We start from the raw sequence: 26,182 nt of genomic DNA on the forward strand, positions 1-26,182 counted from the left end.
TAAGTTATGAGCTTATGTGGCAGTCTTATTAGAGGTTCTCTGTCCCATACTTAAGTAGGGGCAGTTTAGTCATTGTACATTTAATTAGAGCCTAATCACTATTAAGAGGTCGACTGATAGAATTTAGCTATCAGGTTCGACAGTTCTTTCATCTTCTTCTTCTTCTTCTTCTCCTTACTGGTTCGAACTACTGTAGCAACAGTAGAAACATGGTATCAGAGCTAGGTTCGTGACCTGTTTCAGTTCGTGACAACTTCAGTTCGTGCTTCAGTTCTCTACTTTTCTTCTCTGGGCTGTCAATGGAGAAAAGTGGTTCGTCCCAGGCCTGAAACATCTCAGCTCTTCTTTTTTTTTTCTGGTGCGCAGAACCTTCTTTCCTAAGAAAACAACTTCAGCAGTGAATGGTTGGCTGAAGCTCTCAAACGAAGGTTGGTTTTCTCTTCTCTTTGTGCTGTTGGTATTTCTGGGTTGAAAATCTTCAAGAACTTGAGAGGACTGATCAGAACCTAGAGAACTAGGTTGGTTGTTGCCCTGGGTCTTGGAAAAATTCCAAGAACAGGCTGTGTTTACAGTGACCAAATGGTGTAAGGGCTGCTGCTGGTGGCCGAATGGTGTAGGGGCTACTGTAGGTGACCGAATGGTGCAAGGTGTAATGCAATGGTACTAGTTGAGTTCTTGTTGGTCTTGTGGTGCCCTCTTAAAAGCGTTAAAGCAGGTCTGTATTGTGTGTGACAGCTATGGCTGTGTGGTGGTGCTTGTGATGCACAAACTCTGTTGAGTAGTTGTAAGAGAGCTTGCATGTGATTAGTAAGTGCTGAATTAATGTTGGTGTAGTCTGTGTTTTGTGTGAAATCAGTAGTGGTGTGGATAATAACAAAGGCGTGTGTATCTATCATTGTGTTTAGGGACTGCTATAGGTTCTGGAACATCAAACTCTTGACAACAGCACTTAGTTGGTGATTGGGAATTCAGATTAGAGGCAGCATTGAAAGAGTATCATGGCAGCAATGGGAGATGGCTGTAGTGATCAGAAACCTAGTGTGGTGGTTTCCTCTGACTATCTAGGTGTACAGATGATCTCAATTAAACTGAATGGTGAGAACTATGTTCCATGGGCCAAGTCGGTGGAAGTTTTTCTCAAGGCAAAGAGAAAAGTGAAGCATGTGAAAGAAGATAAACCACCGGCTGATGTTAGTGATAATCAACAGGCAGACCTAACTCCTTCCACATCTACATCTATTTCTGGAAGGGAGATGGTGAGTGTACCGCGTGATGAGTATGAGCGGTTCCTTCAGTCCACTTCATAGCACACTACTGCTACTCTTGCCCACTCAGGTATAGCTTGTCTGTCATCTAAAACCTCTCCTTGGATTATTGACTCTGGAGCCTCTGATCACATGACCGGGACTCCAGGTGTGTTCTCTTCTCTCTCTGAAACTTCCACATCTCAAACTGTTACCCTTGCCAATGGTTCCTCCTCTCCCATCTGTGGTGTTGGCAATGTTGACATGGCTTCTCTTTCTTTATCATCTGTTCTATATGTCCCTAAGTTTCCATTCAATCTTATGTCTGTTAGTAAATTAACCAAGACTCTTAACTGTTCTGTTACTTTTTTCCCTTCCCCTTGTGTTTTTTAGGATCTCAGGATGGGGAAGAAGATTGGTGGGGGGCATGAAGCTGGTGGATTGTATTATCTTGACAGTGGTGGATCGTCAGTTGCACTTTAGACTTCACTCACTCCTCTACAGTGGCATTGTCGACTGGGACATCCTTCTCTCAAGGCATTCAAGATACTAGTTCCGTCTTTGAGTCATTTGTCAGTGTTACAGTGTGAGTCGTGTCAGTTTGGGAAACATCGTTGTGTTTCCTTCAGTCCTAGAGTTGAAAGTCGTATGTTGAGTTCTTTTGCTTTGGTTCATTCAGATGTTTGGGGCCCGATCAAAATAGTCTTATAATGGTTACAAGTATTTTGTCACTTTTATTGATGATTGTTCAAGAATGACATGGATTTATTTAATGAAAGAAAGGAGTGAATTATTTTCCATTTTTCAAAAATTCCATGCTGAAATACGTACACAATTTGGTGTTCCAATCAAAGTTCTTCGTTCAGATAATGGTCGTGAATATTTTCTTACTTCCTTTCAACAGTATTTAGAACAGCATGGCATCATTCATCAAACTTCATGTGCATCCACTCCTCAACAAAATGGGGTGGCTGAACGGAAGAACCGTCATCTCCTTGAAACGGCTCGGTCTATTCTTCATCATACGAGTGTTCCTAAATGGTTTTGGAGTGATGTTGTACTTACTGCGTATTTCCTCATTAATCGGATGCCCTCCTTTATTCTTCATGGTCGGTCTCCCTTCTCTATCTTGTTCCCCACCTTATCTCCCTTTCCATTAACACCTCGTATCTTTGGCTGTGTGTGCTTTGTTCACAATCTGAGTCCTGGAATAGACAAGTTGGATGCACATTCCATTAAGTGTCTTTCTTGGCTACCCTTGGACTCAAAAAGGGTACAAGTGTTACAATCCCATTACTCGGAAGTGCATGTCTATCCTGTTGTCACCTTTTTTGAGTCTGTTCCCTTCTTCTCAGGAACTGAAGCATCTTCGTCTCCACCTTTACTTCCTCTTCCTCTTCCGGTCAGTGATCCCGTTCCGGGTGTTCCTGTTGGAGTTGACTCGTCACCTCATCCAGTGCAGATCCTTACTGAACGACCACCAATTCAGCAAGTGTATACACGTCGAACGACACCAGCCCCTCCTCCAGCTTCTACCTTGTCCGCGGATCCTGTCGTTGCTCCTGTTGCTGAACCCTCAAGACTTGATCTACCCATTGCCTTATGGAAAGGTAAATGTAGTTCTACTCTCCATCCCATTTCCAATTTTGTTTTAGTATCTCGCTATTCCGCCTCACATCGCCAGTTTGTTTCACTATTGTCATCTATTTCCATACCTAACAATGTCCAAGAGGCTCTTAGTTCACCTGGGTGGAGGCAGGCAATGGAGGAGGAACTCTTTGCTCTTCAGCATACTCACACGTGGGAGCTCACTACTCTTCCTCCTGGTAAGCATGTTGTGGGTTGTAAATGGGTGTATACTATTAAATACTTGCCAAATGGTAGTGTGGAGCGTCTGAAAGCCAGATTTGTTGCTAAAGGTTATTCACAGTTGTATGGAGTGGACTATATGGAGACCTTCTCTCCAGTGGCTAAGATTAGCTCTGTCCGTGTGTTAATTTCCCTGGCAATTATGTATGATTGGCCCCTATTTCAACTTGACATAAAAAATGCCTTCCTTCATGGTGACCTTATAGAGGAGGTATATATGGAGCAACCACCTGGGTTTGTTGCTCAGGGGGAGGCTGGTAAGGTGTGTAGACTGAAAAAGGCAATTTATGGGTTGAAACAATCGCCTTGTGCTTGGTTTGGGAAGTTTAGTGAAGTGGTGAAGAATTTTGGAGTGAAACAATGCCAGGTTGATCACTCAGTGTTCAGCTGTGACTCAGAAGCTGGAAAGATTTTATTAGTGGTCTATGTGGATGATATTGTCATAACTGGCAGTGACAAATTGGGGATTGACAAACTAAAGGTCTTTCTGCAAAATCATTTTCAAACAAAAGACCTTGGGACATTGAAGTATTTCTTGGGTATAGAAGTTGCTAGATCAAGACAAGGTGTAAACCTGTGCCAAAGAAAATATGTTCTCGATCTATTGGACGAAACAGGACTGTTAGGTGCAAAATCGGCTGAGACTCCTATGGAACCAAATGTTAAGTTGAGCAGTAATACAGGGGAAATATTTGATGATCCTGGAAGGTATAGACGACTAGTGGGGAAGCTGAACTATTTGACTATCACGAGACCAGACATCTCCTTTGCAGTCAGTGTGGTGAGCCAATTTATGCAGAGCCCTCGTATTATCTCACTGGGATGCAGTTCTTAGAATTGTAAGATATCTGAAGGGAGCTCCGGGCCGTGGGCTATTGTATAAACCAGTAGGAAAACTTGAAGTAGTTGGGTACACGGATGCAGATTGGGTGGGCTCTTTGACGTGGAAGAGTAAAAAGCAGACGGTTGTGGCTAGAAGCAGTGCTGAAGCCAGGTACAGAGCCATGGCACACACTACATGTGAATTAGTGTGGTTGAGGAATCTCCTACAAGAAATCGGGTTCCACATGGATAAACCTATGAAGTTGTACTGTGACAATCAAGCTGCGCTCCATATCTCATCCAACCCTGTTTTTCATGAGAGAACAAAGCACATAGAGATTGATTGCTACTTTGTGAGGGAGAAGGTTCTTACTGGAGAGATAAGCACAGAACATGTAGGCTCAGGTGATTAGTGGGCAGATTTGTTTACAAAAGCCTTAAGCTCAGGGAGAGTGAACTATATATGTAACAAGCTGGGATTATATGACATATATTCTCCAGCTTGAGGGGGAGTGTTAGAGTTGGCCGAATAAGGGTAGATTAGTCAACTCACCTTGGTTAAGTTATGAGCTTATGTGGCAGTCTTATTAGAGGTTCTCTGTCCCATACTTAAGTAGGGGCAGTTTAGTCCTTGTACATTTAATTAGAGCCTAATCACTATTAAGAGGTCGACTGATAGGGTTTAGCTATCAGGTTCGACAGTTCTTTCATCTTCTTCTTCTTCTTCTCATTCTCTTTCTTCTTCTCCTTACTGGTTCTAACTACTGTAGCAACAGTAGAAACATCAAGGATTCTCAAAGATTTTGTATCACCACCTGGCAAAATGGGGATATTTCAGGGAAATTTCAACAAATAACATTGTAGTATGAACCATGATGATTACATTGAAATATCTGAATGTGACATGTTCTCCTTGAATGTTCAGCCCAGAATCCATTGTATGAACCTCAATTACGAAGTTGTTTGACATAAAAGGATCTTATAGAAATTCATTCACCACTGCTCAATTTTCTTTTGTTTCTTGGGACTGATAATGTAATATGCACTTTAATATTGTGGGAGCTCTTCTTCTTCTCTGTTGTTTAAGGTTTTCTGGAAACCCCTTATCCTCTCTTTTGTGGTGATGATATTTTAGGAACACTTTATGGTAGCAGAATGGGAGAGTAAAGGTAATTGGAGGTTGTCTCACTTTGTCCATGAAATTGGAAGTACAACAGTTTGATTGAACATTGTGCTTTTAATGTGCACCAAGAAGATAATGTCTAAGCAGATGAACTTGCTAAATATAGGGAGAGAGGATTTTGTATTATGAGGTATGATCTACCTCAAATAGTTGTTAGAACAATAAGAAAAGGAAAAAAAAGTATAGATGTAACAGTCGGTCAAGAAAAGAAAAGTAGAAGAAGAAAAGGGTTTTTCAGTAGGGAGAAGTCAAAAAGCCCACCCCTACTGCTGACCCAGTTTTTATTTGGCTTCTAAAAGATAGCCGGAATTACAATTATACCCTTGAGGAGTAACATAAAATAAAGAGACTAAAAAGGGAAGGAAATGACAATATTGCCCCTATGGACTAGACTTTAACACTCCCCCTCAAGCTAAAACATATAATAACATAAAGCCCCATCTTGTTACGGATATAATCCATTCTAGTGTGGCTTAAGCTCTTGGCAAACAGATCAACTAGTTCACCCCCTTAAGCTCTTGGTGTGACAACATTACCACTTGTCACCTTTTCTCCCACAGAATGACAATCAATTTCTATATGCTTAGTCCTCTTATGGAAAATTGGATTATAAGTAATGTGTGTGATAGCTTGATTTTCATAGAATAACCTGATTGGTTTGCCAAAAGGAATGCCTAGCTCTTGGAGGAGATACTCCAACCAAATCAATTCACAAGTGGTGTGTGCCATTGTCTCAGCTTCAACATTACTTATAGTAACTACACTTAACCTTTTACTCTTCCAAGTGAAGATTACTTATAGTAACTACGTAGGAAAGAACAGTATCCTGTAGCGGATTTTCTGTCCATTAAGGACCCTTCCCAATTTGCATCTGAATTCCCTTCTAGAAACAACTCTCCCCATTTCTTATACAATAAATCACGGCCTAGAGCACCTTTCAGGTACATCAACACTCTCACAACACCTTTCCAATGAATAGTTGTAGGATTCTACATAAACTGGTTCAGTACACCTACATTGAAGAAGATATCAGGACGGGCGATAGTGAGGTAAGTCAGCTTGCCAACTAGCCTCCTATACCTTATAGGATCACTCAATGTCTCCCCTGGCTATCATTCATCTTCACATTAGGATCCATAAGTGTCTTGATCGGTTTAGCTCCCAATAGCCCCATCTCATCCAACAAATCTAACACATACTTCCATTGTGACATGGAGATTCGCCTCTTTGAGCATGATACTTAAATATCAAAGAAATACTTCAAGGATCATAGATCCATGGTTGAAAATGTAGCTGCAAAAGCTACTTTAGTTCACTAATTCCTTGTACATCACTACTTATGAGGACAATGTTATCAACATAAACTGCTAGAACAATCTTCTCATATGAGGTATTTTTGCTAAACACAGAGTGATCAACACTACACTGCTTCAGACCAAAGTCCTCTACCACACTATTGAACTGGCCAAACCAAACCTGTGGTGATTGCTTCAGCCCATAAATAGCCTTCCGCAACCTACACACCTTTCTTACCTCCCACTAAGCAACATACCTATGAGGTTGCTCTATGTATACCTCTTGAAGATCACCATTTAGGAAGACATTCTTGACATCAAGCCCCCATTCATTTGCTAGTATTTAGCGGGGGGTAAGTTGATCAATTGATCAACTGGTAAGTTGACCACAATACCCATGTTCGTTTGCTGCTATATTGGGTCCCATGGTAATTTAGGATACCCGAGAGTAACTGATACCCTCTTGCGAGGTGGGTAAACAACTTACCCAACTGTTTGTTGAAGCTGATGAGCGCTCTCTCCCTTTCACCTCTCTCTTTACCCAAGTAACCGGTAGCATCAAAGAACATTGGAAATTTGCTTACCTAGGCAAGTTTTACTTGGGAAACACTTGCCTAGGTAAACATACTTACCCATGTAAGTAAAAACAAACGGGGCCCAAGTTGAAATAGGGGCTAGTCAAAATGAGCAACTAATGATATAACCACCCATACATAGCACATTTTAGCAACTAAGGAGAAAGTCTTTGAGTAGTCAACACCATACATTTGTGTAGACTTTTTGTCACCAATCATGCTTCAAATTGCTCAACACTACCATCTTGTTAATGTTTGACTGCACCACCCATCAACAACCAACTACTTGATTCCTAAGAGGTAAGGAAGTAAAGTCCTATGTATGGTTAGATTGAAGAGAATGAAATTCTTTATGTATTGCCTTCTAGTTGGGTGAGGCAAGAGATTCCTAGACAAAACAAGGAAAGGAAACGAAAGAAAGAAGAGACAAACTTTTGATGGGCAAGAGATAAGTGAGTAATGGAGGCATAACGAGAAATAGGGTGATCAGTATAAACACACTTACCCTTATGAAGAGCAATGGTAAGATCAAGACATGATTGATGAGGATTTTTTGATAGTTGAGACATAGGTAATGGGTCAGAAACTGGAGTTGGAGCCAATGTTGATGCTTGTTTTGGCTATTGATCTCGTTTGGAGTACACTCTGAATTAATGGTCATAGAAGCTCCTTGAGTGTGGGAAGTAGGATAAAGACTTCACCAGGAGTAGATGGAAGAGGCAGACTTTCAAAGAAGGTAACATTAGGAACAATAAAGGATTTACAATGGAAGGGTTGAAATACTTATACCATTTCTGAATATGAGAATAGCCTAGGAAAACTAGGGGTGCAAGCTAGGTAGGCTGGGCTTGGTTTTAGCCTAACCCAAGCCCAACCCTAAGAATTGGGCCTAAAGCCTGAGCCTGAGGTCAAGCCCAAGCCCGACCCACACTAAAATTTGATGCACTCGGGTTGGGCTTGAGCTTGGGCCGGGCTCAGGTTGGTCAATTATCCCACACTAAAAATTGAAATACATGCATGTGTATATGTATGCACGTACGCATATATGTATAGCTTATTAAAAAAAGGGTAAATTACAAAGACCCTCTGTACTATGGGGTCTATGACAAAGACCCCCCTGTACTTTGTTTTGTGACAAAGACCCCCTTGTACTATGACCGTGAGACAAAGACACCCTTCTGTTAGCTTTCTGTTGAAATCCGTCGTTGCAATATTTTTTAATCCCCATACTACCCTTGTAATAACTATTCGGACAATTGGGAGAAAAACACTGTTCATCTTCCCCGCCCTCACGATACACGAACAACAACAACAGTAATCCCTTCTACCTCAGATTCCTTCACATTTCTCTCTCTCTCTCCCCCAATCTCTCTTCTTCCCCTTCCCCTTACTTCTTCCCGCTTTCCTCTGTTTTGTCTGTTCTGTCCAAATATCAGGGTTTCGAGGAGGTACGAGGAGAAGATGAGGTTCCCTGGACATCAGAGTTTGGGAAGGGATTAGTATGAAGGTTGGCATGGTGTGCACCCCAAATTCATATGACACCTCTTGATGATCAGAATTCAAAACAATCAAGAAAAACCCCAGAATCAGATCATCCATTCATTCAATGCTCAGATGCACCACCGAAACATTCAATAAAGCAAAAATGGAGAGGGGAAAGAGTGAGAGAATACCATTAATTCATTGACATCAATCTTGAGAAACTCCACGTCATTTGTGTATTGGGCAACGAACTCGTCGAGTGCTGGCTCCATGGATCGACAAGGCCCACACCACGACGCCGTGAAATAGATCACCATCTTCGGTTGGGAGGAAAAAGAAAACATGAGATGATCCCTAATTGTTAGGCTTAATTCATATACATAAATAAATAGCTGGGAGAGAACCGTGTTTTACTATTTTTTCGTTTAGGTAATTTAATTACCAGCTTAGTGGATTTTTTGCAAGAGTCGAAGTAAGCTTTCCATTGGGTTGTGGAATGGAATGCGATGATGCGAGACGCTTTCGATGGACCATTGCTAGTAGAGAACACATCTTGCACGTCAGATTGAGATGAACCCAGTGTTTCCGTCATCGCTACAATTGCCGCCGGTGGCGCTGCCGTCTTTCTCAATCCCAAACTCTGTTGTCCAGGGCTCATCTTCTCCTCGTACCTCCTCGAAACCTTGATATTTGGACAGTTTGGATAGAGCAGACAGAACAGAGGAAAGCGGGAAGAAGAAAGGGAAGGAGAGAAAGGGGAAGGGGACGAAGAGAGATCGGGGGAGAGAGAGAAATGTGAAGGAATCTGAGTGTACCGTGAGGTCGGGGAAGATGAACAGTGTTTTTTCCCAATTGTCCGAATAGTTATTACAACTTACAAGGGTAGTATAGGGATTAAAAAATATTGCAATGGCGGATTTCAACGAAAAGCTAACGGAAGGGGGTCTTTGTCTCACAGTCATAGTACGAGGGGGGGTCTTTGTCACAAAACAAAGTACAGGGGGGTCTTTGTCATAGACCCCATATTACAAAGGGGTCTTTGTCACAGACCCCACAGTACAAGGGGGTCTTTGTAATTTACCCTTAAAATATGCATATATGCATGTATGCATGCAAATATGTGTCTACATATGCACATATACATGTATATAATCAGGGCCAAGCTAAGGCCCAGCTCGGGCCCGAGGACCAAAAAGTTAAACCCAACCCATGCAAAATTGCATGCGCGGGTTGGGCCAACCCAAATTGCACCCCTAAGGAAAACATATCTAATAACCTAATGGCCGAGTTTTGCTATGGCTAGGACCCAATGTGTGAATAAAACAAAAACACCCAAATACACATGGGGGAAGAGAGAATAGTGAACCGGATAGAAAAAAGATAGAGAAAGGGGTCTACCCATAAAAGAATAGAAGAAGCCATGCAATTTATGAAGAAATAAGAGGTGGGAACAACATCACTCCAATAGATCTTAGGTACTAACATTTGGATCAACAAGGCATGGGTAATTTCTATTACATAGTGGTTCTTTTATTTAACTACACCATTTTGTTGAGGCATGTATGAACAGGAAAACTGATGTATAATACCATGGGAGTGAAAGTAAGACTAAAAACTACCCTGAAAATATTCTTTGACATTATTGGAGTGGAACACTTCACAAACACCAAATTGATTTCTTACTTCAGCATGGAAGAAAGGAAAATAGAAAATGACTTAGGACAATCTTTCATTAAATAAAATTAATAAATCCATGTCATTTTTGAATTTCCATCAGTGACAGTTACAAAATATCTGAACCCATTATATGAAGATACATGACTGAGACCATATGCATCTGAATGAACAAGTTCAAAAGAACTCATAGCTCTTTTATTTTTTCTTGGAACAAAAGAAATTCTATGATGTTTGCCGAGCTGACATGACTCACATTCCAATTGAATCTCTGACTCTAAACTAGGGACCAACTTCTTCTAAACATGAAGGGATGGATGATCAACATGGCGATGCCATTGATGAGGAGTGAAATATGAGTGAAGAGCTCTTTGTGGACAATTGTCATCTAGGTAGTATAGTCCAACTTCACAACCTCCACCAATCTTTTCCTTGTAGTGAGATCCTGAAAAACACAATAAGAAGGATAAAAGGTTATAGAACAATTAAGTGATTAAGTAAGCTTATGTATAGACAAAAGACTGAAAGGAAACTTAGAAACATAAAAAACAAAATTCAAATTAAGGTCAAAATCAAGAAACACATTACCAGTACCCATAATAGGAGAAGATGTTCCATCAGCTATAATTATGGTTTGAAAAGTGGAGGGAGAAAACAAGGACATAAACAATTCTGAAGATCTAGTCATATGATCTAAATCTCTAGAATCAATTACCCAAGGTGTATATTTAGAACTGAAGACAAGGCAAACTATACTTGATTGAGCAAGAGTAGCAGTAGTCCTTGATGAAGAAGATAGGTGAAATCTCTCATACTCCTCACAGGTGATAGATACTAATTCCTTGTCCTTACCAACTCCTGAAGTAGGTGCCTCATTAGTGGGAATATTGTAGCCAATGTCATCCTCCACTACAGCATGATTGGCCCAAGAACATGGTGGGCCATATAAATCATAGCAGAAATTAACTTTATGGTCTTCACGGCTACAATAAGAGCACTCATGGACTTACCTTGTCCGCCATCACTTCTGCCACAACTTTTTTCTTCCCCTCCGCTGCCACAACTACCTCTAAACCCACGATCAACTCCTCTAATGACACCTCTACCACCACCACCACCACCTCTAGTAGCTGCCAAAGCATATTTCTTTGCAATAGGACTGTGCTCACTATGTGGGGTGGATGCTCTTACAAATGAGCCCAATACGTTTGCTCCCTATTTACCCCTTGCCTTGCTAACGAATCTGCCAACCCATTAGCATCCCTTGGAATCCACTGAGAAATTACTGTCATTCCCTTTAATAACCATTTGATCTTCTTCACCAATTCTTGATAAGTTCAGGCTGCCTTTTTTTCATTCTTTATTCAACTTACCACCACTTAAGAATCCCCTTCAACCATCAGCCTTCTCACATTTAACTCTTTTGCTATTTTTACCCCACACAGTACAACAAGCAATTCAGCTCTAGTGGAACCTCCTCAACTAATACGACCTGAGAATAAGGCTGTTATGTTCCCATTTTTATCCCTAAACCCCCAAATGCCTACGGTGCCTGGGTTACTACTGGGGATACTCCTGCCAAAATTAAGTTTTATAAAATTCTTCATAGGTGATTCCTAAGCTTTAAGTATTCAGTTTTTCCTTGTAGACGAAGAAGGCACTTCCCTCCAATTCCTTCTTATACCATCAAAAGAATAGGGTGAAAACAAGTCCAAAGATTTCACCCAATGAATCGCTCTTATGACAATACATTCCAAAATTGATTCTAGATTTTTCTCCTCTTCATTTAAGAGTGCATAATACAACAACCGTAGTGAATCTCCATGATATTATTCCTCTTTTCCTTGGCCACCTGAAAGTTCCTCCAAACAAACTAGCCAAGATTGTCAATAAAGTCCACTTGCACCCAAAGATAGAAAAGAATCACTCCCAAAGAGAAGAAAAGTAAAGATGTAACAACTGGTCAAGAGAAGAAAAGAGAAGAAGAAAAGGCTTTTGGTCCACCCCCTTACTCTTGACCTAGTTTTTATTTAGCTTCTAAAAGATAACCGAAGTTACAACTATACCCCTGAGGAGTATCACAAAATAGAGAGACTAAAGAAAAGGAAACGAAAGACAATATTGCCCCTGTCAACTAGACTTTAACATGGGGAACACTGCTTTTATAAAGTAACATGCCGTCATAGCTCCCCTTTTTGTATATTTTGTTCATCATGCTTAATTGAAAGCTACAACACTATGCTTAAGGTTTATGTCTTCATGTTGTTTTCAATATTGAAACATTTTAGTACATATACTTGATTGATAGCTGGGTTTCTTTAAGAGCATTCTTACCATGCTGTAGTTAGTTCTTATCTATTTATTTTTCCTCTAAGAAGTATCTATATGGGGAAAAAAAAAGAAAAGATACTGATTTCAGCCATTGTTCTTTTAGGAGATTGTGCTCTTTCATGAAGAATTATCATTTGAAAGCAAAATTCTGTTTTTTCACACATTTAAATTTTTGTAGTGATTTTTCAGATATATTTTGGAATCCACAAGCTTTGAGTTGTTCTTCAAGTTTGTGGAGTTGCCTAACTTTGATGTTGCTTCTGATGCTTTTTCTACTTTTAAGGTCAACTCTCCTACATTTCAGCTGTTGTGGTGTTTTTCTTTAACTTCAACTTGAAGGCAACATTTTTCCTTTTCCTTGGTATATGTGTAATGAAAGAAAATGTGTGGCAGGATTTGCTTACTAAATATCCAAATGTGGTATCCAAATTCCTAAAAGCCCATTATGAAGAGGTCAGTTTTTGTTGCAATAGTGTTTTGAGTTGCAGCGAACACATGGTATTTGTGGGGCATTTTGGAATTACAAGTATTTCTGTATATTATTATTATTATTTTTTGATAAATGATCCTGGCAGGTATGCCTACTTCCTGCCTATGCCATACTTATCACATGCATATGTGGCTGTGAGGATCCTCAATTGGTGTGTTTCCATCTAAGATGCCTCCTGGTAGGGGTGTCAATTGGATCTGATTTGGTCCAATATGAGCCCATTACAAATGGGCGAGGTCCAATCCATTCTAATGAATACTTTGGACCATTTTGGACTGGTTCAATTCAATGTCTGGACCGTCCAATCTGTTCAAATTGGTTTTAATTTAGATTTGTTCCAATCCAAACTTGGTCCATTGACACCTGTATTCTTATCTTCTACCAATGACCAGATATTGGTTCAATCTGACCCAATCCAATATAAATCCATTGCATATGGAACAGGTCCAATCCAATCCAATAAATAGTTTGGACAATTAAGTCTGGACTGGTCCAATTCAATATGTCTTATTGGTCCGTCCAATCCATTCAAATTGATTTTGATTTAGACGGGGTCCAACCCAAAACTTATCCATTGACACCCCTACCTCCTGGACCAAAATATCAGCAGGATGACTCAAAAGTCATCAAAACCATATGGAAAATCTGTTTTCCTTTAGTTGGTTTGGCCGAGGAGTTTTCTTCTTTTGGACTCAGCAGGATGACTCAAAAGTCATCAAAACCATATGGAAAATCTGTTTTCCTTTAGTTGGTTTGGCCGAGGAGTTTTCTTCTTTTGGACTCAGCAGGATGACTCAAAAGTCATCAAAACCATATGGAAAATCTGTTTTCCTTTAGTTGGTTTGGCCGAGGAGTTTTCTTCTTTTGGACTCATTGCATGGTGGTCTCTTAGTCCCTGATAATATATCACCTGTTTCCCACAGAGAATGATTTTCTTCTTCCCATTCTTTCTTTTCTCTTGTATAATCTAACTAGTCAATGATGTTCCAGTTCTTTGAGCAATATGAAAGTCTTCTAACATCCAAAAATTATGTGACAAGAAGGCAGTCATTGAAGGTTAGTTGTGGCTGTTTTTTTCTTTTATATTTATTTGCTACTATATTTAGGTAACAAGGCTTAATGATACTTTGATGATTGCATTTTTAGCTTCTTTCAGAATTTCTTTTGGAGTCTCCAAATTCCCATATAATGAAGCGTTACATCACAGAAGTTCGGTATCTGAAAGTCATGATGACATTGCTGAAGGTAATGAAATGACATGTTGCCCTTGATATTGGATTCTTTCTGGATTTTTTTTTTTCACTTGCATGACTAGCTCCCTCAGGATGGGGTTGATGGTTGGGGGTCCTTATGCATATATTTGCATGACCAACTATTTTAATGGAATAAATTGTTCAAATCTGGCAACTTGTCACTTTATATAGACATTCACACAAAGAGTTTATATGCATGCTCATAAGTCTTTTGCATTTAATGCACAAAAAAATGAAAGAAAAAAAAATTAAATGCAGGAGAATCAGTGCAAACTCCAGTACTACTGTTGGAAAAAAGTGGAAATTCAAGCAAGTTATATGAACAACTCAATCTAGGGGCCATTACCTAAAGTTGGTCGTGGTTACCTGGCTCTCTCTTGGGAGGAGTGGACTGATTAGTTACTAACATCATCTTCAGCATTTTTTGCATGAAGTGGCTGGCCTAGCAAAATAAATTTAAAGGACTTAATTGCCATATGGTGTAACATCAGTTAGTTTATAAAGTGAAAGGCACTAGGGAATGAGAAAAGATGTCAGTAGCAAGATGAAAGAGCTTTATTATATTAAAATCATAGGGAATAAGTAGAGTGAAGACAATGAAGAATAAAAAAACAATATAGGAAAACATGACCCCTTGCTGAAACTGCTTGCATTATAACGGGCTGTGCCGGGCCGATATGGACCGTGCAGGTTGGGATTGGTGCCCAACACAAGCCTGGGCTTGTGGCTCACGAGCCTTGGGTCAGGCCGGGCCAACCCATACTATTTCACTTTCTTTCATTTTTTGCTTTCACTTAAAAAATCAAAAACTCAAAAAATAATGAAAAATTGAAGGAAAAAATGACAAATTCAATGATTGTAACAACAATTTAAGCTCATCTTAAAATTTTATTCCATATGAATAATCAATTCATACAAGAAAAATATAAAATGATTGAATAAAATTGAAAAAAATTACAATGAAATTGATAAAATGCTATAACAAAATAGAAAATAAAAATTTGCAATGGAATTGAAAAAAAATTACAAATAACTTACAAGGTACAAATAAAATTGAAAATCTCAAAATTTGCAATAATCTAAAAAAAAATTCTTCAAGTCCCACTTTCCTCTTCTTCTAGTAATACATTAGATGACGTCTAGTACAAATGCACTTCTCCAATGTTTCATCTGTCATCTGGCTCCTGCTCTCATCTAGCACCTTGTTTCTTGCACTAAAACAAAATTTTGATGCTACTTTGGACATTGGAGGGGTTAGTAGATCATATGCCATAGTGGCAAGCATAGGATAATTATTTTCATATTCTTTCCACCAGGCTAAAATATTAAAATTTCATATGTTGGACATCTAACATTTTGATATATGTCTTTTCAAATGGCCAATGTCAACACTACTTTGATGGCAAAAATCATTTTTACATTTATTGCAAACTGCTCTCAAGCCTTTTCCCGCTACATCCTTGATGGTAAAATATTTCCATCACTGGTTTTCTTTCTTGGTACCTTAGAATTACTAGAGCCATCATCATATTGGATTTTAGAGAGGGCCTAAGAGGAGTTGGCCATTTTAATAAATATTAAAATCTAAAATTTATAAAAAATCCAACTAACCCGGTAATTGCACTTCAGTCCTCGGAGCTTGGTCTGCCGGTTTAGTATTTCAACTTGAATGCAAAGCTTTTAAGTCTCCCAAATTGCCAACTTCAACTTGCGACACTTGATCAAGCCTCCTGGTTGAAATTAAAAAAAAAAAAAAGAATTGAAAGTACGAGAGTAGAGTAGTATGAGAGATTGAGAATATGATGATGAATTATTTTATCCAATAAATGACAAAACAATAATCATTTAGCTCAACCATTTTAGCCGTTATCAAGCACCTCCTAAGTTCTTGTAATTTATTTGTTTTTTTTCTTTTTTTGGTGTTTTCTAACAATTTTCAGTTCATGTAGGATTCAAGCAAAAATATCCAGATATCATCTTTCCACATTTTCAAGGTGCTGTGTTTTCTTATCTTTTAAGTGCTGTAGTGCATGACATTTGCTGGTTCATCCAAGTTAGTTTTACTTTCAAGAAGTATTTAGCAGGAATTAAGTGTGGAAGTAACTGTTAATTTGAACATACAGAGGAAGAGAAAATCCCTTTTCTCCTCAGCCAAAACTTCCAAAAACCTTGGCATTTTATAACAATATATACACACATTTCTTGGACTGCTAGCCTTTTCCTTCATGGACCATTTGGAACAAAAACATGGCATATCAGGCAATTAGGAACTATAACTTGAGAGAGCTACCATTTGAGAGATTAGAGTGGTAGGTCCCACTCACTCTGCGAGCATCATTTTAATGCCTTTAACCTCTTGCAAGATTTTGAACAGTCTAATTCTGTTTGATTCGATTGCCAATTGCTACATGATGGAAAGGAACCAGGACCTTTAGATATGTGAGGTATAATCTCTGAGGAATGAGGCTTAAGCCTCATCAGTTGCCATTTTATAAGGAAGACACAATATGCTAAAATGAGGAAGGGTACATAAGTACATATACATTTACTATTATATGATAAAAGCATAATATGATATGATCACAGAAACAATGACTTCGAGAGAGAAAGTCATGCAAACCATTTAACTTGCTTATCTTTTTTCAAAAAAGAAAATCAAGTAGATGTTGTTTGAGGTCTGTTTGTGGGGTGTGTTGCCTGTATAGGTTAGGGTTCGTTCATTTTATTTTGGTGTCAAATCCTATTTGTTGGACATTGTTGGTTGTCTCATGGGTTTGGGTCCAGTGCGGGACATGGTTTTTTATCAGTAAGCTGAAGAAATTTTATTAATAATAAAGAGAATATGCAGTGTTTTATATAGTATTATATTACTTTTTTTATCAGTAACTGAAACTTTTATTATCTGATAGTGTATATACATAAATGCACCTAGCACCCCTTGTATTGGCGTAGCCTTTTCTACTCACCCTAAAAAAGCTGAGTTCTGGATGCATCCTTCTTTGTCAACCTATATACCAAGAAGTTGACAGACCTCACATGTAATTTGTGTTCAGTGCCTCCACTAGTTGATCAATCTCCCTTATGAGATGTCTATATTTCCAAGAGTCAGTCCAGCTGTTTCTTTACCATCTGACTGTTGTGTGTGAGTCTCCTTTCACCATGAGATTCCTAAAGTTCAAAACTTTGGCCATTTTCATAACTTGCAGGGTAGCCATCATTTCTGCCTTAGTTGAATCTCCAACACCAATGGGACCTGAAAATAAAGCATTTATCTGTTCTTCATAGTCCCTGAAGACCTCCAATTCCTGAATTTCCTGGGTTCCCTAGGCTGTATCTGTAAAAGTTAAGTTTGACAATGTTAGCCATGGACAGTGCCAAGGAGAGCAATAATTGTTGCCTATTATATCAATTCCCATTTTTTCAAAAAAATAAATTTATGGAGTATCCAGTGGGTTATGGTTTTTCTGAAAATGATTTTTCTCTGCTCTTGCAAGGCTGGTTTCTTTTTGGGTTGCTGTTCCACATTTTTTAGTTTCATGCCATACATTCCTTGTATACATCCTATTGTAATGGATCTTTCCACCCTGATTTCTCTAAGGATGGTTTTTCCCATTCAATTCATTGGTGTTTGTTAGAGTGAGCCAAATAGGGGTAGTTTAGTAATCTCATGTCAGTTAAGTACTTTGCTTATGTGGCTGTTTTATTAGAGTACTCTGCCCCACACTTAAGTGAGGGCAGTTTAGTCTTTGTAAGTATAATTAGAACCTAATAAACATTAGGGGGTCGACTGAATGGGAGACTAATCAGTTTCGACTAAACCCTCCTGTTCTCTCTTTCTCTTGTCTTCTTCCTCATCTTCTTCTTCCTTCTTCACTGGTTCGGGTTACTGTAGCTGCTCCAAAACATGGTATCAGAGCGAGGTTTCTGACCTGCTTCTTCTTGTAAAGCATCTCATCTGTGTTCGTGACACCTTCTTCTTCGTTTCTGGTTAGTTAATGGAGAGAGCTGGTTCACCCTAGGTCTGAGACATCACAGCTCGTTGCTCTCTGCTGCGCACAGTTTTCTTCATCAAGGAAGGTGATTTCAGCAGTGAATGTTGGCTGATACTCTCAAAGGAAGGTTGGTTATTTAGTCCTTTTGTGTTGCTGGTATTTCTGGGTAGGAACCCTTCAAGAATCAGTTAGTACTGATTAGAACCTAGAGAACTAGGTTCATTGTTGCCCTAGGAAGGGCTGTGTGTGCAGTAGCCAAATGGTGTAGGGCTGCTGTGAGTTGTTGAGTGGTGTTAGGGCTGCTGTAGGTGGCCGAGTGGTGTAAGGTGGAATGCAGTGACCTTGCCAAGCTCCTTGTGGTTGTGTAATGCCCTCTTAAGTGTGTTAAACAAGTCTGAACTGGGTGTAGCAGTTTGACTGTGTTGTGGTGCTGGTGATGCACAATTTTTTTTTTATTGAGTGGTTGTAAGAGGGCCTACTGTTGTGTTGTGGTGCTTGTGATGCTTATGTGGGTTGTAGGTGTGTGAAGTTGTTGAGGGCCCGGGAATAGGATCTCGTCACGGGTTGGTCCACGGGGAAAACCTCTAGTTTTCCCTTGTTCCTTCCTGCTCGTGATGAACCTATCTTGGCACCTTCGGTGATTTGTCCAAGAGATCGCCAACTCTCCTAACTCACTCTTGACTGAATAATTTGATATCTCATTCAATAATGGGGTCTCCTTAAATAGGAGATTACAAGAGTCCTAATCAAAGGGAGTCTCCTTGCTGAATAGGGAGACTTCCAGTTTTATCTTGCTAAGGATAAGATAAGCTAATCCTAATCTGATAAGCTACTAACAAGATAAGATAAGCTAAGCTAATCCTAATCTGATAAGCTATTAACAAGATAAGATAAGAGATAAGAACAATAAGATAAGAACAAGCAAAATGAGCTAATCTAATCTAGATAAGGCTGTTGTTGCCGAACTGGGTAGGATGAGCATTACTGAATCCTTGCTGCTGCTGGCGGTGGGCCCGGGGCCTGTTGCTGCCGGCGGCGATGGTACGTCTTCCCGAGGAAGGCGTCCATAACATTACTCCCCTCCTGGACTACGAGCTTGTCCTCAAGCTCGAAAGCTGGATATGTGGCTTGGAACTCTGCCAATGGGATCCATGTGGCTTCTGTTGGTGGTAGATCACACCATTCCACCAAGACTTCAAGGATTCCACGATTGAAACGAGAGCGGGTGACAGTTTTAGGCTGGGGGACCAGTTTGCCATCTTTCAAGGGTGGCAGGGAGGGAACTCGGTCTGGGGGAACACCCGTAAATGGTTTCAGCAAGGAGATGTGGAAGACATCATGAATTCGGCTAGTCTCTGGCAATTCCAGCTGGTAGGCCACACTGCCAATCCGTCGCAGAACCTTGTAGGGCCCATAGTACTTAGGGGCCAGCTTCGGGGCAGCCTTGTGGCGCAAGGAGCGCTGCCGGTAGGGCTGGAGCTTCAACCAAACAAATTGTCCTGGATCGAACGACAGTTCCCGGTGGTGCTTATCATAGTGGAGCTTTATGCGGAGCTGGGCCTGCTGTAAGCGAATGCGGATGTCGGCGAGGAGGGCGTCGCGGTCCTGTAAGGAGTGATCGATTGCGTCCAAGCGAGTAGATTCGGGCTCGTAGGACAGCAAGCGGGGAGGATCCCTGCCATAAACGACGCGAAAGGGAGTCATGCCGAGGGAGGAATGGTAGGCTGTGTTGTAGCAGTACTCCGCCCAAGGAAGCCATTCCAACCACCGTCGAGGTTGATCGCCTACGAAACAACGGAGATACATCTCGATAGTGCGGTTAACCACTTCTGTCTGACCGTCGATTTGTGGCCGGTAAGCTGATGAGTAGGCTAGGGTGGTGCCGTGTAGTCGAAATAACTCTTTCCAGAAGGCACTAGTGAAGACCGGGTCTCTATCGCTAACGATGGATTCCGGCAACCCATGTAAGCGAAAGATATGTGTAAAGAAGGTGAGGGCAACCGAAGTGGCACTGTACGGGTGTGATAGAGGAATGAAGTGCGCGTATTTAGAGAAGCGGTCGACTACCACAAAGAGAACTGATTTGCCCCCTACCTTGGGAAGTCCCTCAATGAAGTCCATGGAGATGTCGGCCCAGATCTGCGATGGGATGGAAAGGGGCTGAAGGAGGCCTGCCGGGTGTAGGTTTTCCCATTTGTGCTGTTGGCATGTGGAGCAATTCTGGACAAAATCTCGAATAGAAGTCTTCATACCTCGCCAATGGAAATCAGTCCGGACGCGGTATAGTGTTTTTTGAATGCTCTCGTGGGTGGAGTTATGGATGTGGTGATGATGGTGGGAATCAACGGGCAGTCTGCTGGAAGATGGACTCGTCCCTTATACAGTACCAACCCGTCGTGAAGTGACCAATCGGGGTCGGCCGTCCCGGTCTGGATCTTCTGCAGTAAGAGCGACCATTCCGGGGACTGTGGTGCTGCCTTCTTAATGTTGTCAAACAGAGAGATCCGAGGTTGGGAAATGGTACATAGAACCATCGCGTCTTCTTCTCGCCTAGACAAGGCATCAGCTGCGCGATTAGAGGATCCCGCCTTATATTCCACCCGGAAGTCAAACCCGAGCAGTTTGCTAACCCAATGCTGCTGAGGGGAAGTGGTGAGACGCTGCTCTAACAGGTATTTGAGGCTGTAATGATCAGTTTTGACGATGAACGACCGCCCCCACAAATACGGCCTCCAGTGCTAGATGGCTCGGGCAAGGCCGATTAGTTCGCGCTCATAGGCTAGAAGCTTCAGGTGTCGGTCAGCCAATCTGCGACTGAAGAAAGCGATTGGGTGCCCTTGCTGCTGTAGTACGGCCCCGATACCCACTCCGGAAGCATCGCACTCAACTGTAAATTCGAGGGAGAAATTGGGTAATTGCAGGACAGGGGTTGAAGACAGTTCATTTCGCAGTGACAGAAAAGCTTCATCAGCTGCATCGTCCCACCGGAAGGAGTTTCTCTTCAACAGGTTGGTTAACGGGGTTGCCAACACTCCATAGTTCTGTACAAATTTGCGGTAGTAACCCGTTAAACCGAGGAACCCGCGTAAGGCCTTGACGGATTGAGGTTTGGGCCATTCTGTTATAGCCTGAATCTTGGAACTATCAACTGTTACACCCTGCCCATGGATGATGTGGCCGAGGTAAAGAACCTGTCGCTCCCCGAAGGAGCACTTGGACCGTTTTAGGAATAAGCTGTGTTGGCGTAGGAGTACGAAAACGGTCCTCAGATGGTGGACATGCTCTACCCATGATTTGTTGTAAACGAGGATATCATCAAAGAAAACTAAAACAAATTTGTGCAGATGGGGCTGGAATACCTTGTTCATTAGTGACTGAAATGTAGATGGTGCATTGGAGAGTCCAAATGGCATGACTAAAAATTCGAAGTGGCCATGGTGGGTGCGAAAAGCAGTCTTCTTCACGTCACCAGGAGCCATGTGAACTTGGAAATATCCGGACCTGAGGTCCAACTTAGAGAAATACTGGGCACCATGCAACTCGTCCAGCAGTTCGTCCACAACGGGAATAGGGAACTTATCTTTGATCGTCCGATCATTGAGTTCTCTATAGTCAACACAGAACCTCCACGTTCCATCCTGCTTCGCCACCAACAGAACCGGCGAAGAGAAGGGGGAGTGACTTTTGCGTATGATCCATTGGTTCAGCATCGCTGTACATTGTTTTTCTATCTCATCCTTCTGTAAGTGAGGGTAGCGATAAGGCCTGACAACGACTGGTGCTGAACCCGCCACCAAAGGAATACGATGGTCGCAAGCTCGGGAAGGGGGAAGGCCCTTCGGTTCCTGGAACAGATCTGAAAACTCGGCGAGAAGTTTTTCCATGGCTGCCGGTTCTGTCTGGAGTGCATGAACCTGCGGTGTCTTTTCTTTAACCCTGCAACCGTGCCATGAAACTTGCTTGCCATTCAGGTGGAAGGTCATGGTGAGTGCGCTGATGTCCCACAAAATCGGGCCTAGGGTAATTAACCATTTGATCCCAAGAACAATATCGAACCCATCCAATGAGAGTACAAATAAATCAACAAGAATTAGTTCAGAATTGACCTGTACTGGGACGGCCTTACAAATCCCTGGACTGTGAACTTTTTCACCATTTGCGATGGCTACCTGTAGTCGCGGCCGGAGTTCCATTGGTAGTTTTAACTGCAGGGCTGCATGTTCACTTATGAAGTTGTGTGTGCTCCCTGAATCGACGAGAATGCGCACCGGCTGACCTACGATCTGTGCCTGTAACTGCATGGTCTGAGAGGTTTTAATACCGGTGATCGCATGGAGAGAGATCTCTGGTTCGAATGTGACGGGTTCCCCTTCCTCCTCCTCTTGCTCATCTATGAGAAGGCAAAAAAGCCTCTTGCATCTATGTCCTGCCGAGTAGAGGTCATCACAGTTGAAACATTGACCTCTCGCTCGGCGCTCTGCCATTTCTGCCCTGGTCAAGCGCTTGATGGGAGGAGTGACCATGTTACTGCCTGTACTTGTCACTGCTCTAGAGGTGGTGGTCGTGGGAGGCTTCATTTCCCGACTGGTAGCAGAAGAGGGGGTCGTTGCTGCTGGTCTTGGGGGCACCCACGAGTTCGGTGGACGACCCACATTAAAAATTCCGTGGCTGAGTTGCAGCTTGCGCTCAAATGCGCGGGCTAAGTTCATGGCTGTGACCAAATTTGGGGGATTCTGCATCTCGACATCCACTCGCAGGGGTTCTGCTAACCCTGCTGTGAACATATCCACTTGCTGGTCTGGTCGCACGGAGGATGCCCTCGCGAGGAGGGTTTGGAACTGTTGCTGGTATTCAGCAACTGTTCCGGTCTGTTTAAGGTTAATTAGCTCGCCTAGTGGGTTGCTGGTCAATGGGGGTCCGAACCGAAGAAGGCAATAGGATTTAAACTGGGGCCAACTGAGCCCGGGTTCTTCTTGCTCTAACCGATAAAACCAAAGTTGTGCTTCTTCTGTTAAATGAAAGGCGGCTAGGCTTACCTTGTCCTGGTCATTTGTCCGTTGATTCCGGAAGAACTGCTCGCAGCGATACAGTCAGCCTAGGGGGTCTCCGTTGCCGTTGTACGATGGGAACTCTAGCCTGCTGTACTTGGGGATGATGGCTGCTCCATGGCCGACGGACTGCTGTTCGCTGGAAGACTCCGGCAGATCTGGCCGGCGGTCGTTAGCTGCTGTCCCTCCGTCAGAGTTCCTTTCCCTGCTGGAAGAAACATCTCCATTAGTCGTCGCAGTTCTCGCACTTCACCTTTGATCTCACGAACTTCGGAGCTGGTCTCCACGAGTTGGTGCTCGAGGTCGTGGACCCTGGAAGGTAGCTGCTCCAGATCTCTCATGACGCCTTGCTCTAATACCAAGTTGTTGAGGGCCCGGGAATAGGATCTCATCACGGGTCGGTCCACGGGGAAAACCTCCTGTTTTCCCTTGTTCCTTCTTGCTCGTGATGAACCTATCTTGGCACCTTCGGTGATTTGTCCAAGAGATCACTAACTCTCCTAACTCACTCTTGACTGAATAATTTGATATCTCATTCAATAATGGGGTCTCCTTAAATAGGAGATTACAAGAGTCCTAATCAAAGGGAGTCTCCTTGCTGAATAAGGAGACTTCCAGTTTTATCTTGCTAAGGATAAGATAAGCTAATCCTAATCTGATAAGCTACTAACAAGATAAGATAAGCTAAGCTAATCCTAATCTGATAAGCTATTAACAAGATAAGATAAGAGATAAGAACAATAAGATAAGAACAAGCAAAATGAGCTAATCTAATCTAAATAAGGCTGTTGTTGCCGAACTGGGTAGGATGAGCATCACTGAATCCTTGCTGCTGCTGGCGGTGGGCCCAGGGCCTGTTGCTGCCGGCGGCGATGGTACGTCTTCCCGAGGAAGGCGTCCATAACAGAAGTCAGCAGTAGTGTGAAGAAGAACAAGTGTGTGCTCCCACTGTTGTGTTTAGGGGCTGCAATAGGTGCTGAAGTATCAAACTGTGAACAACATCAATCAGCTTGTAGCTGAGAAGTAAGGTTAGAGGCAACTGTGAAAGAGTACAATGGCAGCAATAGGAGATGGCTACAATGATCAGAAACCTAGTGTGGTAATTTCCTCCGACTACCTAGGGGTGCAAATGACCTCAATTAAGCTGAATGGGGAGAACTATATTCCATGGGCTAAATCAGTGGAAGTGTTTCTCAAGGCAAAGAAGAAAGTAAAGCATGTAAGAGATGAGAAGCCATCGGAGGACTCTCCAGGGTTTGATGATTGGGAACAAGAAGATGCTCAAATCATGACTTGGCTGTGGAATAGTATGGAACCCAAAATTAGTGCCAACTTCATGTTCCTTGATACGGCTAAGGATATATGGGAGCATACTAAGAAGCTATATTCTGGACAAGATAACACAACAAGAGTGTATCAGCTTTATCAGGAGTATTTTGATTTACAACAAGGAACCAAAACACTAGAAGAGTACTATGCCTGCATGAAGAATATAAGGAATGGATTCAATGTCTATCACCCCCTTACTCCAGATATTAAAGGGAGCAACGATGTTACAAGAATTTTAGTGGGGCAGAGTACTCTAATAAAACAGCCACATAAGCAAAGTACTTAACTGACATGAGATTACTAAACTACCCCTATTTGGCTCACTCTAACACTCCCCCTCAAGCTGGAGAATATATGTCATATAATCCCAGCTTGTTACATAGATAGTTCACTTTCCCTGAGTTTAGAGCTTTTGTAAACAAATCTGCCCATTGATCATTCGAGCCCACATGTTCTGTGTTTATCTCTCCAGCAAGGACCTTCTCCCTCACAAAGTGGCAATCAACCTCTATGCGCTTTGTTCTCTCATGAAATACAGGATTGGATGAGATATGGAGTGCAGCTTGGTTGTCGCAATACAGTCTCATAGGTTTATCCATGTGAAACCCAATTTCTTGTAGAAGATTCCTCAACCACACTAGCTCACAGGTAGTATGTGCCATGGCCCTATACTCAGCTTCAGCACTACTTATGGCCACAACCGTCTGCTTTTTATTCTTCCACGTCACAAGATTTCCTCCAAGAAATGTGCAATACCCCGTAGTAGATCTTCTATCATTCACTGAGTCTGCCCAGTCTGCATCTGTATACCCCACTACTTTAAGTTTTCCTCTTGGTTTATACAATAGTCCACAGCCTGGAGCTCCTTTCAGATACCTCACAATTCTAAGAATTGCATCCCAGTGAGGTATACGAGGGTTCTGCATGAATTGGCTCACCACAATTCTAAGAATTATGGTTCATTATGGGCTGAGAGGTTAAGTGTAAGACCATTGAGGATAACACCTGATGGGCTAATCTTGCATCTGCCCACACTCCCTGGGTGTTTTACAAGGTGGCTTGGCCCAGGGACCACTTAGTGTAAGTGTTGGGCCCATAGAGCTCATTTGATGGGTTTCAGGGGGTACACTGTCTTCAGCAGTGCATTCGGCCAGGCCTTGTAACAAAGGCTGGGCTGAACCCATGTGGCTGATGTGTAGATCAATGCTTGGGTCCCACGCCATACAAGGAAGCCCAACTGGGCAGCAATTTGGAAGGTTTTTGAGTACATAACCATAAATGGGCCTTAAGCCCATTTCGAACTGGGCTGATTTGATCAGTCATTTAAAAGGGGCGAATTCTAAAGAGGGTCAGCTGAAAAGGATTGGGCTTAGACCCTATCCACTCAGAGAGTCCAAGATCTAAATGGGATTTAGATCTGGAAACCTCCTAATTAGATTAGGAGACAGCTGATCATATCTGCAGATAAGATAAGGGTTATCCCTTATCACTAAGGGACTTCTAACCCAAATATGATTTGGATTAGCAGCTCCTAATCTGATTAGGAGCTGATCCCTTTTGAGATTATAAAAGGGGAAGGGGGCGGTAGCCTACTA

At 41.9% G+C, this 26,182-nt stretch overlaps 1 protein-coding gene across 1 annotated transcript in view; it reads left to right on the forward strand.

The window, feature by feature from the left end:
• LOC104613071 (uncharacterized) overlaps window positions 1-26,182 on the forward strand; it is a 44,461-nt gene that overhangs the window by 16,038 nt on the left and 2,241 nt on the right. Inside the window, exons 5-9 of the mRNA XM_010280765.3 lie at window positions 12,665-12,758; window positions 12,869-12,928; window positions 13,956-14,021; window positions 14,112-14,210; window positions 16,168-16,212. Of these exons, the coding sequence (XP_010279067.1) occupies window positions 12,665-12,758; window positions 12,869-12,928; window positions 13,956-14,021; window positions 14,112-14,210; window positions 16,168-16,212 (364 nt within the window). The remainder of the gene's footprint in view (window positions 1-12,664; window positions 12,759-12,868; window positions 12,929-13,955; window positions 14,022-14,111; window positions 14,211-16,167; window positions 16,213-26,182) is intronic.

This window comes from Nelumbo nucifera, chromosome 4, assembly GCF_055504915.1.
Source record: "Nelumbo nucifera cultivar China Antique chromosome 4, China Antique-T2T, whole genome shotgun sequence".
Taxonomy (NCBI): Eukaryota; Viridiplantae; Streptophyta; class Magnoliopsida; order Proteales; family Nelumbonaceae; genus Nelumbo; species Nelumbo nucifera.